Source organism: Lates calcarifer, linkage group LG23 (assembly GCF_001640805.2).
Source record: "Lates calcarifer isolate ASB-BC8 linkage group LG23, TLL_Latcal_v3, whole genome shotgun sequence".
Classification (NCBI taxonomy): Eukaryota; Metazoa; Chordata; class Actinopteri; family Centropomidae; genus Lates; species Lates calcarifer.
In genome coordinates, this window is record NC_066855.1 from 6564373 (window position 1) to 6580237 (window position 15865).

A 15865-nucleotide genomic window follows, 5' to 3' on the forward strand; every position below is an offset into this window, starting at 1 on the left:
AGTCCACTCTGGAGAGAAGCAGTGATTTTTAAGTGTTTGCTCTCTTTTTTCCTTTTTCAGAACTACATCTCAATGAAGATAGTGAAGCCTCTAAAATAGCTGAACAATGGGTGAGAAACAGTGGAACTGAAAAGGACGATTTAAAATGTCTACAGGATCTCACTAACTGATCTCAGCTACCGCCAAACCTTCTCAATATCTTTTTTTTTTATTGTTGTATTTTTACTGCGTGTTATGTTTTACAAATGGGGAAGGGGTGCTTGCGCATTTGCACTATATCACCAAACTTTACCACAAACACTTTAAACACTCTGCTAAACTGTGACAGACTTATGAGCAACATATTATGAACTGGACACTGATTTGTTTCCAAACCACTGATTTTTATCACACACACTGAGTGAGCAGGAAATAAAACTCCCTGTACACTGTAATGCAATCCAGTTCACAGTCCTGTAATACACCATGACCACTTTTGTTAGGGATACTGTGTGCACAAAGTATTGATTTGGCTTTTCCTTTGAGGTACTTAATATAAAATGTTTTTAATATTTCTACATAGTTATGCATGTAAATGAGGTGACAAACATATAGATAGTTCCACTACTTTATTATATGACTTTTAGATAGCACTACAGTGTACAAGGGTTTTTATCTTTCGTATTGCTCAACGTAATCCTGCCAAATACAGCTAAAGGAAGAAAAATCATTCCAAGTTTGTCTGTCTTTGTTTGTATATTTTACATAATATATTAAAACATTATTCCACAGGTGTTGGAGTCTGCTCATCTATTGGAAAAACACATGTTTTTGTATCTGAAACAGCAGATTGAGCAGCAGGACTCTGAAAGGATGATTAGTAATTTTTCATTATCTGTGTCTAAATTGCAAACTGAGATGCCCTTGAGCCAGGCACTTCCAGTAATTCAGTTCCCACTTGAAAATGTAAAACGGAATGGAAGAAAACAGGAAAAGACTTGAATGAAAACCTGATCACAGAAAATAAGGTCTGACAGATGAGGATTTAAATAAATAAAAACAGTATGTGACATTTAACATTCAGGTATGTACAGCACATGTTGTACCAAAGTCACAGTTATATACAATTTGAATAATCAATGTCTTTCACATCCTGTAGTGTTTACCACAAAATATCTAAACATTTAAGACAGTCAAGTAAACTATCTATGTATTACTTCCCTTGAGCAAATATAAAATAAGTATTTGTATTGTGCCACAGCTGGGTTTATTCTTCCTCTGAGGTGTGATGTTTGTAGTGCTGCTGCAGGAAAGCCTCCACCTCTCCTCTTCGTGCCAGGCTGTTAGCTTTGCCTTGGAAACGTCCGTTCTTTCCTGCTCCCTTTCCTTGAAGCATCTCTAACACACTGGAGAGCACAGACAGTCATATAGCACCAACCTACATAACATTTTTTTAACAACACTACTACTGTATGTTGTGGTGTCTCTTACCGTGGTCCCATGTCAGTCACTGGTCCACTGGGTCCAGCCAGTAGAAACAAACCAGGTCCCTTTTCTTCTCCTACTGTGAGGAAAACCAAGGTTTCCTGAGAACAGAAAAAATGCGACTTAACAAAAATATTTAACTGCTAATATCAAGAACTAGGACTCAGGTTATGATCTTACCTCAGTGTTTATTTCATTGGCAATGATATTCATGAACTCATTGTCACCCTCTTTTCTATGGGAAGAAAAAAGAAACATTTTCTTCTTGTTCTTCAAACTTCAAAGCGTTTTTCAAGACATGAAGACAATGCACACTGCTGGATCTTCATCCCAGTCCTTAATAATGTCTTACTTGTGCAAGCTGAAGAAGTTTCCTCTCTGGGGGTTGTTCTTGAAGTTCTGAGCGATGAGGACAGCCAGGTCTCTCAGCAGGCTCAGGTTAGTCTGCCAAAGACATTATAATGATGGTTAGGGAGTCTATCCATCTGCAGTGAGACACTGTGTTCTTTATAGATAATGACCTTCTGGCAAGTAGCAGGAATTAATTACAACAACATTAATACTGAATTCTCGTACAGTTCTCAAACACAAGTGAGTGTCTAGAGAAGAAATCACTGATGAGGAGTTTCTCTTACCTTCTGTAGTAGCTTAACAGACTTCTGCAACTTGTCAACTGCCTCCACATGCTCATCAGGTCCGGTTCTGTTGAAGGATTTTCTCACTTCAAACTTGCTGAATGAGTTCAACTCACACTGATAATATTTGATTATTTATACTTTGAACTTACTTCAGAAGAGACACCAGCGAGCGCTCTGTGCTGTAGCTTTTCTCTGCGTACTTCAGTACCCTGTTTCCTGCCAGGAAGATCAGGTTAGTTTTATTTTTCTTTCCTTTCTCAGTTCCCAGTAGCTTTATTACCTGGAATGCAGATAAAGAAAAATAAAGCACACAATATATTATTCACTAGACTCACCTGAGATACACTCTAAGTTCTAAACATACATATACACAGCTGAATGATCAACGTGATGGCAGGGTGTGTGGTGACCTGTAAGTGACTGAGGTTTGACACATGGGTCCCGCAGCACATGTTGGCATCAACACCCTCGATATCAATGATCCGAATCGGTCCTGCGTGGTCTTCTGGCAGCCCCCGACTCCTCACCTGGTACACACACACACACACGTCATGTAACACACTGTGAGCATAAAATTCAGATATTTCTGCTTTAAGATAATAGATGCAGTATATTTAACCTGAGATAAGTGTTAATACAGTATCAAGAACTTTTTTTTTCAACTACCTTTTCCACAGCAGGGTCATCTATAGAGAGAAGCTGAACAATGACGGGTACGTGAGCTCTGATCTTCTCATTAACAGCTTCCTCCAGTGCTTGGACCTGAGCAGGCTTCACACAGGGAGTGTCCAGCTCAATGGTGCTTCTCTGACGCCCCAGTTCCCTGAGGAAACAAAACCCAAAGGAGGTAAAGGTAAACTCACAAGTCTTTTTTTTTTTTTTTTTTTTACGTTTGTCTATCTGGCCGTCTGTGCAGTGAAGTACCAGGATGTGGTCTTGAATCCGAACATTGTATCTGCCAGTGCTGTGACCAAATGCTGACCTAAGAGTCAGGTAGAAAACAACTGTAGCTTAGCAAATATGCATTTGTCGTCACTTTGTAATCACACGTGTAACAGTCCCTGACCTTATTTCATTACCTGAGTGTTGCTGCATGTGGTCAAACCTCCTCTCCCAGTCCACCTTCACTTGCACCTCCTGACCCACCTCCAGGGGTGAACACACAAAGTGCACGGCTTCTGGTCCCTGCCTCGTCACCCTCAGGACTGGGACATCTCCAATCAGCCCGTGGTCATCTGGCTGAGGGAAGACACAACATACCATGAGAAGAGTGATATTATACAGTGTGGCTTTTGATGACTTCTGAGACAAGCAACTCCCAAAGGAGCAACGTGAAACTTTTGCTGACTTTCTTCTTGTAGAAAGTGAAATAGATCCTGAATATTTCGTAGAAAAAATCTGCTTACTTGGCCACCTCCCTCAGGAAACAAGATGGTGTCTTGGAGCTTTACATTGAACCCCTTCAGAGTTTCTTTCTTTCCACCGACTTCTTGCTTTAACTCAGCTGGGCAGCAGGACACTACAGAGGTAACAAACTGAAAGGAAAATGACAAATGAAATCAAACATGTATAGGAAGAGTGGGCCTGGTGCGCAGCTGTTTAAATGGGTGTTTAAATTTACTCTTTTACGAAGGTCTGGGTTCGAGCAGAAATTCATAAACAACCAATGAATTTAAATGATCGCTTTATAAACAACAGGATACTACATGGAAGTGAAATTAATAATTTCCAATGAATTAGCAACAATATAAGAAGCCATACGGTGCGTTCATATCGTAAAAGCGTCTCCCTAAACAAATCCCAAATTTTAACTCGTAAAGTACAGTTAGCTACAGTGCTAGCTCGCTGGTGCTGCTGGATGTACTGTCATTAGCAACCATGCTAACCACTTCTGCAGAGTATGAATGTTAAACTTCCTCCAGGTGTTTTCACGTATTATTAAAGCGTTTAGCGCTGATGAATTGTCTTAGAACAGTGTCATACCTCTTTCATATAGCAGTCCCGCTGACACTGAAAAGCCATTGTGGAGTATTTCTGAGGAAAAACTGCCTGCAACACGAGTTCATACAAATATAACCGACCCAAGTACAGCTGTCAGCGAAGTACGGGTGCCAAGCTAGTCCAAACTTTGTTACACCGACTTTGGAAGTTTTCTTTTCTTTCCGTCTTTCTCTTTTCCTCTTTCTTTTAATGGCATTAACAACATGACATTACATAAATGATATATAAAAGGAAAATGTCAGAGGTTGGTAACATTTAACTTTATTGTTCTCAAGTAAAACTTTGTTTTAGGAAAATGACCATAAAATATGATAAACTACACATTATATAAATACATTACATAAATGTGTTAGAACCTATTACACAACATAACATAAAACACAGTGATATAAAGTGATAGCATGGGGTACATCCAATCATCACCATCCAGTGTTGAGGAATGAATGAATGGGGCTGGGGATACCAGCTGCTGCTGCATTACTGCCATCTTGTGGAGTTAGTAAAACACAGCCATGACGATGATGAAGATATTACTCCAACCACCAAAACACCAGCTTTTATTAAAATTGACAATGATATGTCAGTGTACAGTGGACAAAAAAATGACAATAAATAATCTAATAATTTTGTAAAAAACAGTATTTTGGACAATAACACATCCAGTCATCAGCAAATATTACAAGCTTCAGCAAACACAGGAGAGTAGGTGCTATGAGTCTCAGTCAGACTGTAGGGGAAAAAGACAAGAAAGCGGTCAATATCAACACTAAATGACTGATACATTTTTCCAGTCTTATAGCATGCAAATGTAACATGAAATGATTTTTTGTTGTGTGTCTCGGAGTCTTGAATTACTGTAAAACCAAAAGTGAGCTTTCCATCTAGCAGAACTCTGCACTTACATCACTGAGATCACCCATGTCTGGTGTTTCTCCTTTATTACTGACAGCCATTTCTTGGATCATCTAAAAAATGAAAACCAGTTGTTTACACTCACACCAACTCCATATATTACAAAGTACACGCAGGTTCTTAAGCTGCTTAGCATTATCAGGAATTAATTGATCTTATCACTTCACTTACGTCCACGTATCTATCGTACTCTTCCTTTCCCTCATCTTCTTCATGCTCCCAGTCTCTCCAGTTGTCAAAATCTACAGAAATCCAACTTGGCTTCAGAAAAAAATGAAAAACAACACAATTCAATTTTGTATTTACACAGGAGAAGCAGACAGAGGAGCACCCTGTTTCACAGCTACACACATTTCAGCCTCCTTTCCTGCTCTCAATGTTTGGGATTAACTGTGATGCCTATGAGCAACTTAATAGTATCTTCATGTTTGTCTGGGAGTTATGGGGTTTTAAGAACTAACAATTTAAACACACATAGACTTACCTTAGCAGGATCCTTCTGGAGACGTGGCCATGCATAATCTGGCTTTATTTTCCTGAGCAAGATGTTGATGGTGCGGTCGTAGACTCTTTCTCTGGAGTCCTTTTAGGTGATAAATGGATAAAAGACATGTATATTTTAAATGTTACAACTACTGCATATTTCAGTGTACAGCATATAATTATTAGTTATATTCAGTCATGGTAAAAATGGATGCTTACATAGATTTGGACTTTGTCGTAGAAGTACAGCTCATTGTAATAAACATCATCTGTGTCATTTTTGCAGCTGTTGTAAAGACAGGACAGGGTTGTCAAGGGAACAATTTAGCACAGTGTGTTTAATTTGCAACATTTTTTTCAACTGTAGTATTTCACTCCCTGAAAACAATGGTTTCTAATAGGATTTCCAACAAAAACTGTTGTATTATACAAGGCAGAGACAGAAAGCTGTTGTAAACTCACCATAAAATCATTTTGTCTGTCTGGATATCAACCTGGACGTCTTTGGGTTTTTGAACCATGAAGTTGATGGTGACGTATTTCTTTCTGTCGAACCATAGCGCATGTGCTGGCTGGCTGTTAAAACACAGAAAAGCTATTAAACTTATCAATAAAATATATGACTATATGTATGTGTTTTTTTAAAGAGTGAAACCTCTTCATTGTCAAAATGATTAGTAAAAAAAAAAAAAGCATATATCTTGGTCACTATGAGAAATGTTGAGAGAAGAGAGACTGGCAGCACTTACCTCTCCTCTGGTCTGACAATTTTGGGCTTATTCATTCTAATTCTTGTTCAAAACTAAACGGAAACTTCTTTCTTATTCTTTTGACTACGGCAAAGTAAAAACCATGCGGCTTGTTCGTTGGGGTTGTCTGCTCTAATGCAGCGGCCAGGCCCTGGAAGCTATTTATAGATCAGTTGGTATCAGCTGCTGGGAGAGACTCGCCTGCCACAGCCCCTTCCCCTGCCCTTTATAGCCTCTCCATGGAACTCTCGGGAAAACAGATGCATTTTCTGGGTTCTCCAATACTTCAGCCACCCCCCACCTGGGTGCTCAGAAAGGTGAGGGTGGGGGCAGGGAGACACAAAACAGAAAAGGACATGCCAACAAATAGTGGATCTGAGAATGTAGCATTTGGATCACCTAATGTAAACTCTACTCTTTATTTTACAACTGTTAATGCTGTTCTTATGGGTTTTTTTTTTTTAAATCTTTGTAGACTACTTTAAGAGAGTTAAAACTTATCTCTATATTTTGGAAAATTACAAACAGACAGTAGCAAACTATGGGCTAGGCTGAAACTCTTCAATTAGAAAATGTTTTAAAACGGTTTGGAGACCACTTATTGTTCCTCAGTTTAAACCATGCAGTGTGTTTTGGATGATACAGTAATTATGTGACATTTAATGACTTTAATGACATAATTTACAAAATAAACTTCATGTTGTATTATCTGGGTTACTGATAATAATATGACAAGATATCAGGTGTCAGAACCTATACAGTGATGTGTAGGTGTGGACTATAAACCGTATGAGGATAAGGTGTTTACCTCTTTCAGTGTGAGTGTTGTGCACAGAGTCGCCCCCTGCTGTTCAGGAGGTTCACACGTCACAGATTTCTTACCGGAAATGCAATTCTCTGCTCTGTCTGTGGGGAATGTGGCGCGAGAGGTCCTGGCAACGCTGTCTACATACAAACTTCTGCCTGGAAAAAAATCAATAAATAGTTTTCTTTCACCTTTTCTGTCCAAAGTCTGGGAAGTTTTGACTTTGTCTCTTCAAACCCACAGGAAGCAGCGTTCATTGAAGAGAAAATGCCCCGCAGAAGACAGGTAAGAACAAATGTAGGTCGCACAAGAGGGTAACGTTAGCTAAGTTAGCACCGATGTGTTCCATTCTCCGGCTAGGGAGAATTATCCCCCATATTCAGTTCAGTAATCCGACAATTTAACATACCAAACCTAATAGTAATTGTATTAATTGTGCGTATGTGCAGTCCACCAAGAAGCACTTAACTAAATCAGTGGATTTCAGTTGTATTAGTTATAATAATGTATTGTTTTGTCAAGATTTTAGTTAACATACCTTGGTGGATGATTACTAGCAGCTAAACCAAATCTTAAAAATGAACACAGGTATTACTGAAATGAAACGAAGCTTTGACGACTAATGTTTGCCGAACGCAGCACAATACCATAATAGGTGGTATCATATACATAATATATCAGTGACACCGGTAGGAAAGCTCAATAATAATCACTACAGCCTAAACCCTAAGATTTGTCAATGCAGTTTGGTGCCACAGCCTATTAGCCATATTAGAAAACGGGGGCAGTTTAGCTAACGTCACAGGCTAAGCTAACAATAATAATAGTCGTTGTTCAGGCGCTAACAAGGCTAGCTACTTTGTCGTGTAGCAAGTGTAACGTTATCTGACTAACTTAACGTCAGTTGCTCTCTCAAAAATACCAAATGCAAATTGTGGTGAAATTTATTAGTTTGTCGTAAACGTTAGTCATCGGTGTTTAGCCTAACGTTACAACAAACCTAGCTAAAAGCCAGCTGTCAGCTGTCTGTGGCTTTTCTCTCAAACCATAATTACAGAGGGAGCTGGATTAAAACGCTGGGCAAACCCGTGAACAACTCTTTGTCCCAAATTTTGGGTATTTGAATTTATTAGTCTAGAATCAACAGTTAAAATCAAGCTAGCCATGACTATCTTTTGTATGGCAGAGCCTCATTGTTGTCATGTCTGATTTTCATCACTGACACTTTCCACTTTCAGATTTTATGTTATTTTTTACCATGAGTATGGAATTTGATTAGGATGTCCCTCGTTAATGTTTTCTTCCGCCTTGATAGAGACACATGGCTGGCAGTGGTTCAGATGGAACTGAAGACTCTGATTCCTCTGCTGAAAGAGAGCAGACCAATAGTTCAGAAAGTGATGGAAACATGCCCAAGAGACAGCGTCTCACCAGAGCCTCTACACGCCTTAGCCAAAGCTCTCAGGGTTCGTCAACATGTTCTGTTCATGCAATATAAAGCTTTTACAGTCCTCTTCATCTTAGCTGTTTTCATCAGTGTGGTGGCTGTTTCGCTTTTATTGCTTCAGATACTCCAGACTTGAAACGAGCTGTGGACCATGATGAGTCTCCGCCATTGACGCCCACAGGAAATGCCCCCTCCTCTGAATCTGAGCTGGACATCTCCAGCCCTAATGCCTCTCATGATGAGAGCCAATCCAAAGATCAAGCCAACAGAGACTCAGATAAAGACCTCTCCCATCGACCTAAGCGCCGCCGCTGTCACGAGACCTACAACTTTAACATGAAATGCCCTACACCAGGGTGTAATTCACTTGGTAAAATCACTGCTCATTTTACTCAGTTTAACTCATAGGAATTTACTTGAATTTGATTTATACTCAGTGTCACCCTCTACTATCATAATATTATGGTATTATCTTCATTTGCTCAGGTCACCTCACTGGGAAACATGAACGTCATTTTGCTGTATCAGGTTGCCCTCTTTACCACAATCTTTCTGCTGATGAATGCAAGGTGAGTATCTTATTATTTGTATTTTGTTATGTCTGTTGTGTTTGGCTTTTCAGCATGTTTGTCCTTCTATATCTTATTTTATTTATCCCTTCATTATATAATCCCCTTATTACATTTAAACATATATTTTACATGATGCCTTTTGGGGTGTCAGACTTAGACTTAATCTTGACTTTATTGATCCCTTGGGATGACTCCCTCAGGGAAATTAAATGATCAGTCAGCAATGATCTGCATCACATAGTTTAGTTAATGGGTATTTAATATCATAATCTGAACACAATGGTGTAGAACTGTTTTTTATTATTTTATTTTAACATTACAGTAGCAAGGAAAAGCTCAGTTAAATTGTCCTGGCCACAACACTGACTTGCAGACAAACGATACATAACACAATAACAAGAATTAAATATTACAGAATTGTACGATGTAAAGTTACATATCACATAATAATACCTAGAAGCACTTCAAAAACTTTTGGTAGTTGGAGCTTATTCTTCTCAGACTTTTCCCAAAGACTGGGAGCAGTGAGGTGTTTTTGTTTGTTTGTTTTACATAATTTGTAATCCATCCATGACTCCACATTTTAGGTGAAAGCTGTCAGCCGCGAGAAACAAGAAGAGGAGGTGAAAGTGCAGGAAGAAAGCAACTCGCGTCATGCAACTCGTCACCAGGTAATTCCTTGCAAAGATTAGCGTCACATCGGTTAGGTTTACTTCTTACCAGGAAGCATAAAAATGTTATGTGTGGCGGCACAATATTGTACATTTGTCGTGTTCTGTACAATTGCTTACAACTTTATACAACGTGCTAATATCTCATTATCTAGCTTAATATCATTTTAGGTGTTACTGGCCAGCTCTCACATTACTGTGAAAGTGACTGATGTGTTTTTATCTTGCTTTTCAGACACCAACATCAAAACAGAGCAGATACAAAGAGCAGGTGGCTGAGATTAGGAAGGGGCGAAACTCTGGCCTCCAGAAGGAGCAGAAAGAAAAGCACATGGTACGTCACAGACACTCCCAGCATGCAGTTGTTCATTCACTGTCACTCCACATTTTACTGTTGCCACTGGTACTTCTTTACATGGCTGTAATGTTGTCTCATCTCTATACCTCCTCCTGTGTGATCCACAGGAGCATCGGCAGACACACAGCAACACTAGAGAACCTCTGCTGGAGAACATCACCAGTGAATATGATCTGGAGCTATTTAGGAAAGCCCAGGCCCGTGCGTCTGAAGACCTGGTAATGGGCTATTTGATTTCTCCTTCACTATTACTCCTGCAGAGTAGAGAAATATCTTTTTTCGCTGTTTAGGATTGAATCAGCAGTGATACTATGTTCCCCCCCCCATCTTCCCTTCTGCAGGAGAAGTTGCGTATCCAGGGTCAGATCACAGAGGGAAGCAACATGATCAAAACCATCCTGTTTGGCCGCTACGAGCTGGACACCTGGTACCACTCACCCTATCCCGAGGAGTACGCACGCCTGGGTCGCCTCTACGTCTGCGAGTTCTGCCTCAAGTACATGAAGAGCCAGACCATCCTCAGGCGACACATGGTCAGAGCCGGATCATGCTAATGATAATTAAAGCTAAAATAGAGTTTTGTGAAGGTTAAAAATTGTTTTATAATTACATGTATAGAGAGGGTCTTTCTGTAAATTTAAAATGGTGATTTTTTTTTCTATAAGTAATAGACTTTATCATGCAAATATAAATGTATTTAACGTTGCTGGCTGAGTTATTTAAAGGTAATAATGATATATGTTTTATTATGTGTAATTTCAGGCAAAGTGTGTGTGGAAGCATCCTCCAGGAGACGAGGTGTACAGAAAAGGGGCTATATCTGTGTTTGAAGTTGATGGCAAGAAGAATAAGGTAGCATAGCTCAGGCATCTTTACCCCATCTGGTTTTATCGATATTGGGAAATTGGTTACAATCAAATAAGTGACTGTAATAAAATAATCAAGTGCCATTTTATCCCCAGATCTACTGCCAGAACCTGTGTTTACTTGCTAAACTGTTCCTGGACCACAAAACGTTGTATTACGACGTGGAGCCGTTTCTCTTCTATGTCATGACCGAGGCTGACAACACCGGCTGCCATTTAGTGGGATACTTTTCAAAGGTGAGTGAAAAACAAGGGTAGATTAATGATGCATGAATTGAATTTTTTAAATACAAAAGCATTTAAAATGTTTTTCTTTTTTTGTGCTTCAAGGAGAAGAATTCTTTCCTGAACTACAACGTATCCTGTATCCTGACAATGCCACAGTACATGAGACAGGGCTTTGGCAAGATGCTCATTGACTTCAGTATGTACATGTTTGCTTTTTTCTTTTATTTCTCATGTTGTTGGTTACTTAATGTTGACCACCCACATAGTAGTTAATATTGGTTAGTCAGTTTAAAATGATGTGTTATTTCCTTGGACTAGGAAAAGACCTGATTTTATATATATGAACACTGAAAAACAGAGGGAAAAAAAAACACTGTTCAGATGAGATCTGTCTTGCTATTCTGGATGCCTTGCTAACATAAAATATTTGACTTTCTTTGGTTAGTTTATTAAATGATATACCTCACTGAATATAAATTGGACAGTTAGAACCTCTTTGATATCATTATAAAGTCGTATTTATTGCAGGGCCCTTACATAAGATGGCAATTAACCATAAAGTTACTTGTGATATCATGTTCATCCTGTATTACACTTATTGATATATCTAATGCTGCATCAAGTAAGTACATTAGGCATTAATTAGTATTAATGATTTCACTAATATTTTTGATTGTTTTTCATTTCATACTCCGATGTATTTTTGGGGCCTTTTTTTCTTGAAAGATTATGGCATTTATAAATACAGTGCTTTAACTATTATTTTGTTTTGTAAACAGACAAGTGAAGTGAGATATCAGTTAATTTTAAAAGCATCCTTTACAAGTGCCCTCGTTGACTGTCCTCTGTGCTTTGTTCAGGCTACCTATTGTCCAAAGTGGAGGAGAAGGTGGGCTCACCAGAGAGGCCTCTGTCTGACCTGGGCCTCATCAGCTACCGCAGCTACTGGAAGGAAGTGTTACTCAGATATATGTACAACTTTCAAGGCAAAGAGATCTCCATCAAAGGTGAGTGAGAACACAGAACTCAGATGCAGGTTTCATGTGTATTGATCCTCTACAAAAACACACCAGCTTGAAATGAAGCCTAGTGTCAGGATTGGAAAGACATTTACCACATTAGCACATGTAAAGATTAATTTCAGCAACGTACAGTATACACACATAATATACAAAAATATTATTAACTGTTGTAATATTCTCTTGATGCACAGAGATCAGTCAGGAAACTGCTGTCAATCCGGTGGACATTGTGAGCACCCTGCAGTCTCTTCAGATGCTGAAGTACTGGAAGGGAAAACACTTGGTGTTGAAGCGACAGGTACATTTATTCTTCTTATTTTATATATATATATATATATGTATATATATATATAATTATTTTACTATTTTTTTTCTGTTGAAGTTTATTGTCTCTTTAATTTTATTCTGAAAAAATATTCATAATAAGAGATCATGTTGCAGAATTCTTACATCTAAATGAACATATTAACATTATATTATTGAATGCTGGCCCTTAAATGTCAAGATAATTTTGTGATAATTACCCTGTACATTTTTTCCCCACATACCTCAGTCCTAATGACTTTTTTCCTGTTTAAAAAAACAACTAATGGTGCTTGAATTAAATTGAATCCCTGTATTTGACAAAACGAGTTTGTTACCTTTCCTTCCTCTCAGGACCTGATCGATGAGTGGAAAGCAAAGGAGATCAAGCGAGGCAATAGCAACAAAACCATCGACCCAAGCTCGCTAAAATGGACCCCACCCAAAGGGACATGAGCACTAAGATCCTCAGGCTACTGAATAAACTGACCTCCAGCCTCACCAGCCACAAGTAGCCTAGACCTATGAACTGTCAATAAAGATCAGTGTTTTCTTCAATTTTTTTTTATTCTCCTTAGTTCTGCTTATTTGTGTCATGGAACTTTTTAAAAAAAAAAAAAACTTTTATATTTTATTTTCATTCATATTTTAAGCACCATACGTTCCAAGTCAAATGATTCTTGACTCAGATATTATAAGTTAACGGTAGAAAATCTGTCTGTTTGTTTTAAAACTGCCTACGTCTACTCAGCTAAGCTTTGAATGTTAAATGATAAAAGGTCCAGTGTGGTGGATTAACATGAATGTTTTGCTTTGGGAAAAAAAAAAACATACCTACATTTGGCAGCATTTACATGCTGTTATTTTTATTTCTTTTGAGAAATGTGCATTTTGAAGATGGTAGCTGTTTTTGTTTGGGATTAATTCAGTAATTGTTCGCATGAACTGAAGCCGTAAACAGAGTGTATTTGGAGGGGTATGATGTATGGGTAACGTCTTCTTTGGTTGGTGTAAAATTGTATAGATCATAGTAATGTGTACTTTATTTTCCCCCTCAGCTCCATCAGTACAGGATTCGGACCCATTCCTCTGATGAACCTGCCAAATAATGGAATAGTGAAATTGAGATATTTTTTAATTTGCTGAGAATATGATAAGATGACGACAATACCACTGTAAGAATGCACATAGAAATAAAACAACCTCAGGTTTTTATACGGATACAATCATACCTTGGTCGTGTGGTGTCTCTGAAACATCGGTCCCAGTGGTTGTTGTACATGGATTTATTCTGGTAGAAGATTCTGTAATAAAAACAGAAAACATTGTAATGGGATTATCTTTGCCTTGTACTTTTGATCATAGCTGTTAAATGTGTATTAGCAATTTGATATTTTTTAATATCAATAAAGCTACATTGATATTTTGAAAGAAATTAAAGATTTTGTTTCTTGGTGTTTGTGCTCACCACCACTGGAAATGCTTCTTCCCATCAGGCCCACAAATGTCTCGCCTTTATTTCCTACAAGTATAAATGAAATGTACACATTTACAAAATAGCAGTTTCAAGGCCATATGGTAAAAATAAGATAATAATGATTTACATTGAAAAGTATTTTCTTTAAATCATGTTTTCATTTATATAGTTGCTGGTTTTTCAGTGGCATTATGATGTAATTTGAAGGCAAATTCAAGCTACTTACGTCTATCTACTTTAAAGGGTTTCTTAGTACCTGTGGTGTAAAAAATAAAAAAAGACAAAACACCAAAGTTATAAATGGATTTATAGTTTTATCATCAATGCAAACAAATTTAATGGGCTTATTTGAAAAATTAAACAGAAATTGTCATTGATGACACCCTTGAAAACGAGATAGCACATCTTGAGGGGTTATTTCTGACAAAGAATTTACACTAAACTATTTTCATGTTATATTTTTTTATGGATGCCACCTGAGCGTTTCCCCATGAGTCCGTAGAAGCGAAGGGCTTTAGATCTCTTCATCAGAGTGGCTATCGGGTGGGCCAGGTCTGTCTCCAGTGACTCATCCTGCCAGAAAATTCACACATTAGATCATTTTTTTATTGTAGAATAATCAAGAAAAATTTTTACATACTACTTTTTACATTTATAAATATTCTCCACAATTGTAACATATCACATTTAACCCATTATTTCTTGATAATTATTATCATTCAAGCAGAAATTTCATATGTCATATTTATCAAATGCTGTATTTAAATTACTGATGCTCACCTGCCAGACTCTAGATAATCCTCCTTCCTCTTCCACACTAGAAGACAGTCCCTGATAGATTTGTAACAAAGCACAAAAAGTCACAACAACAAGCTGGATCTTCCAGTTATCCATTTCTTGACCAAATGCTTTGGTTCTAAATCTCTTCAATCAAGCTTCAAAAGCTTAAAAAACAAATTGAGAAAAGCTGTTGACAGGATGTGATTCAGTGTTATTTTGTCTGTCCCATCTATATCCAGGGTGCATTTATACCTCTGCACCCCTGCTGCTAGACCCCTCCTCCTCCAAACATGATTACGCACTTGCCTCCATTGCATAAAAAAACCTCCAGGTTTGGCATATTGCAGCATTTGTTTTAGAGGATCTGGCTTTTCAGCATAAATTACTTTGCAGCCACCTCAAATTAAAAATGCTGAATCAAAGATGTTTCTAGTTGAACATACTTTATTTATTCACTTGTTCTCTAGTTGATACTGTGATTTCCTCCAAAGAGCAGTCTTACATTCAAAGCAAGCGCCACATGTTCAGCAATATTGAAGCTTAAATATTTACATTTGAGGTGTTCGCCTTTCATTTCCATTTTTATTAGACATCTGGATTGCTGTTGGTCTAATAATACTCTCCTGTTGCTCATTTGTGACCTTGTGATGTGCACATGCTTCTTTGATATCACAGAGGAAGAGGGCAGGACAGGCAGGCGTCTCGCGTCTCTGAGCGACTCTTTCCAAATACAGTACCAATAACTATCTGCTTTGAAGGTGGAGCTTTATTGGCTGACTAGGAGCATCCCTGCTAGTTCTTGATTTATTGAGCAGGACGTCTGAAGTCAGATGTATATTTAGTGATACAGATTTAACACCACAGATGCACTGAAGGTTGCATGTAACACTGATGGTCAGAAGTCAAGCAGAAGATGAGGAGAAATGTGCTCATTATTTAAAGATGCCAGGAAATAGACAGTTGACGTTTCAAGTGCTATGAAATATGTATGAACTGTGCTGGACATCATAAATTGAAATATACTGTGATAGTTAACCAGGTTGATATTTATCATTTTCTGATTTAGCAACATTTATTTTCCATCTCTGG

The 15865-nt window shown here is 38.1% G+C and overlaps 5 protein-coding genes across 6 annotated transcripts in view; 2 read left to right on the forward strand and 3 right to left on the reverse strand.

Moving 5' to 3' along the window:
- Positions 1-709, forward strand: part of LOC108875915 (myoferlin-like) — a 29149-nt gene extending 28440 nt beyond the window's left edge. Inside the window, 1 exon segment of the mRNA XM_051066183.1 lies at positions 61-709. Within this exon segment, the coding sequence (XP_050922140.1) occupies positions 61-99 (39 nt within the window). The 3' untranslated portion in view covers positions 100-709.
- On the reverse strand, positions 592-4234 carry aarsd1 (alanyl-tRNA synthetase domain containing 1). Its single transcript, XM_018665098.2, has 12 exons — positions 4086-4234; positions 3509-3637; positions 3182-3341; positions 3027-3084; positions 2769-2925; positions 2513-2629; positions 2252-2382; positions 2100-2166; positions 1817-1908; positions 1645-1699; positions 1471-1565; positions 592-1385 (listed from the first exon to the last, which is right to left on the reverse strand). Exons 1-12 carry the CDS (start codon positions 4122-4124, stop codon positions 1247-1249), a joined length of 1239 nt encoding a protein of 412 aa, XP_018520614.1. The 5' UTR covers positions 4125-4234; the 3' UTR covers positions 592-1246.
- A 110-nt stretch (positions 4235-4344) lies between these two features.
- On the reverse strand, positions 4345-6495 carry ptges3l (prostaglandin E synthase 3 like). 2 transcript variants are annotated; one of them, XM_018665112.2, is made up of 7 exons: positions 6248-6475; positions 5961-6074; positions 5718-5784; positions 5500-5598; positions 5187-5276; positions 5006-5068; positions 4345-4830 (listed from the first exon to the last, which is right to left on the reverse strand). In XM_018665112.2, the coding sequence occupies exons 1-7, from the start codon at positions 6280-6282 to the stop codon at positions 4822-4824; spliced, it is 477 nt and encodes a 158-aa protein (XP_018520628.1). In that variant the 5' UTR covers positions 6283-6475; the 3' UTR covers positions 4345-4821. The 2 variants fall into 2 exon arrangements, with proteins under 2 accessions (XP_018520628.1, XP_050922139.1); XM_051066182.1 differs by lacking the exon at positions 4345-4830 and having other exon boundaries at positions 5017-5068; positions 5187-5257; positions 6248-6495.
- Positions 6496-7137: 642 nt separating this feature from the next.
- On the forward strand, positions 7138-13748 carry kat7b (K(lysine) acetyltransferase 7b). Its single transcript, XM_018665053.2, has 14 exons — positions 7138-7337; positions 8368-8518; positions 8621-8869; positions 8986-9068; positions 9659-9742; positions 9978-10076; positions 10208-10318; positions 10442-10633; positions 10863-10952; positions 11063-11203; positions 11297-11390; positions 12055-12201; positions 12408-12514; positions 12874-13748. The coding sequence occupies exons 1-14, from the start codon at positions 7320-7322 to the stop codon at positions 12973-12975; spliced, it is 1668 nt and encodes a 555-aa protein (XP_018520569.1). The 5' UTR covers positions 7138-7319; the 3' UTR covers positions 12976-13748.
- Positions 13749-13931: 183 nt separating this feature from the next.
- On the reverse strand, positions 13932-15050 carry si:ch211-131k2.2 (uncharacterized). The gene is made up of 4 exons (XM_051066344.1): positions 14777-15050; positions 14473-14569; positions 14223-14252; positions 13932-14041 (listed from the first exon to the last, which is right to left on the reverse strand). The coding sequence occupies exons 1-4, from the start codon at positions 14888-14890 to the stop codon at positions 13932-13934; spliced, it is 351 nt and encodes a 116-aa protein (XP_050922301.1). The 5' UTR covers positions 14891-15050.
- Between the last annotated feature and the right edge of the window lie 815 nt (positions 15051-15865).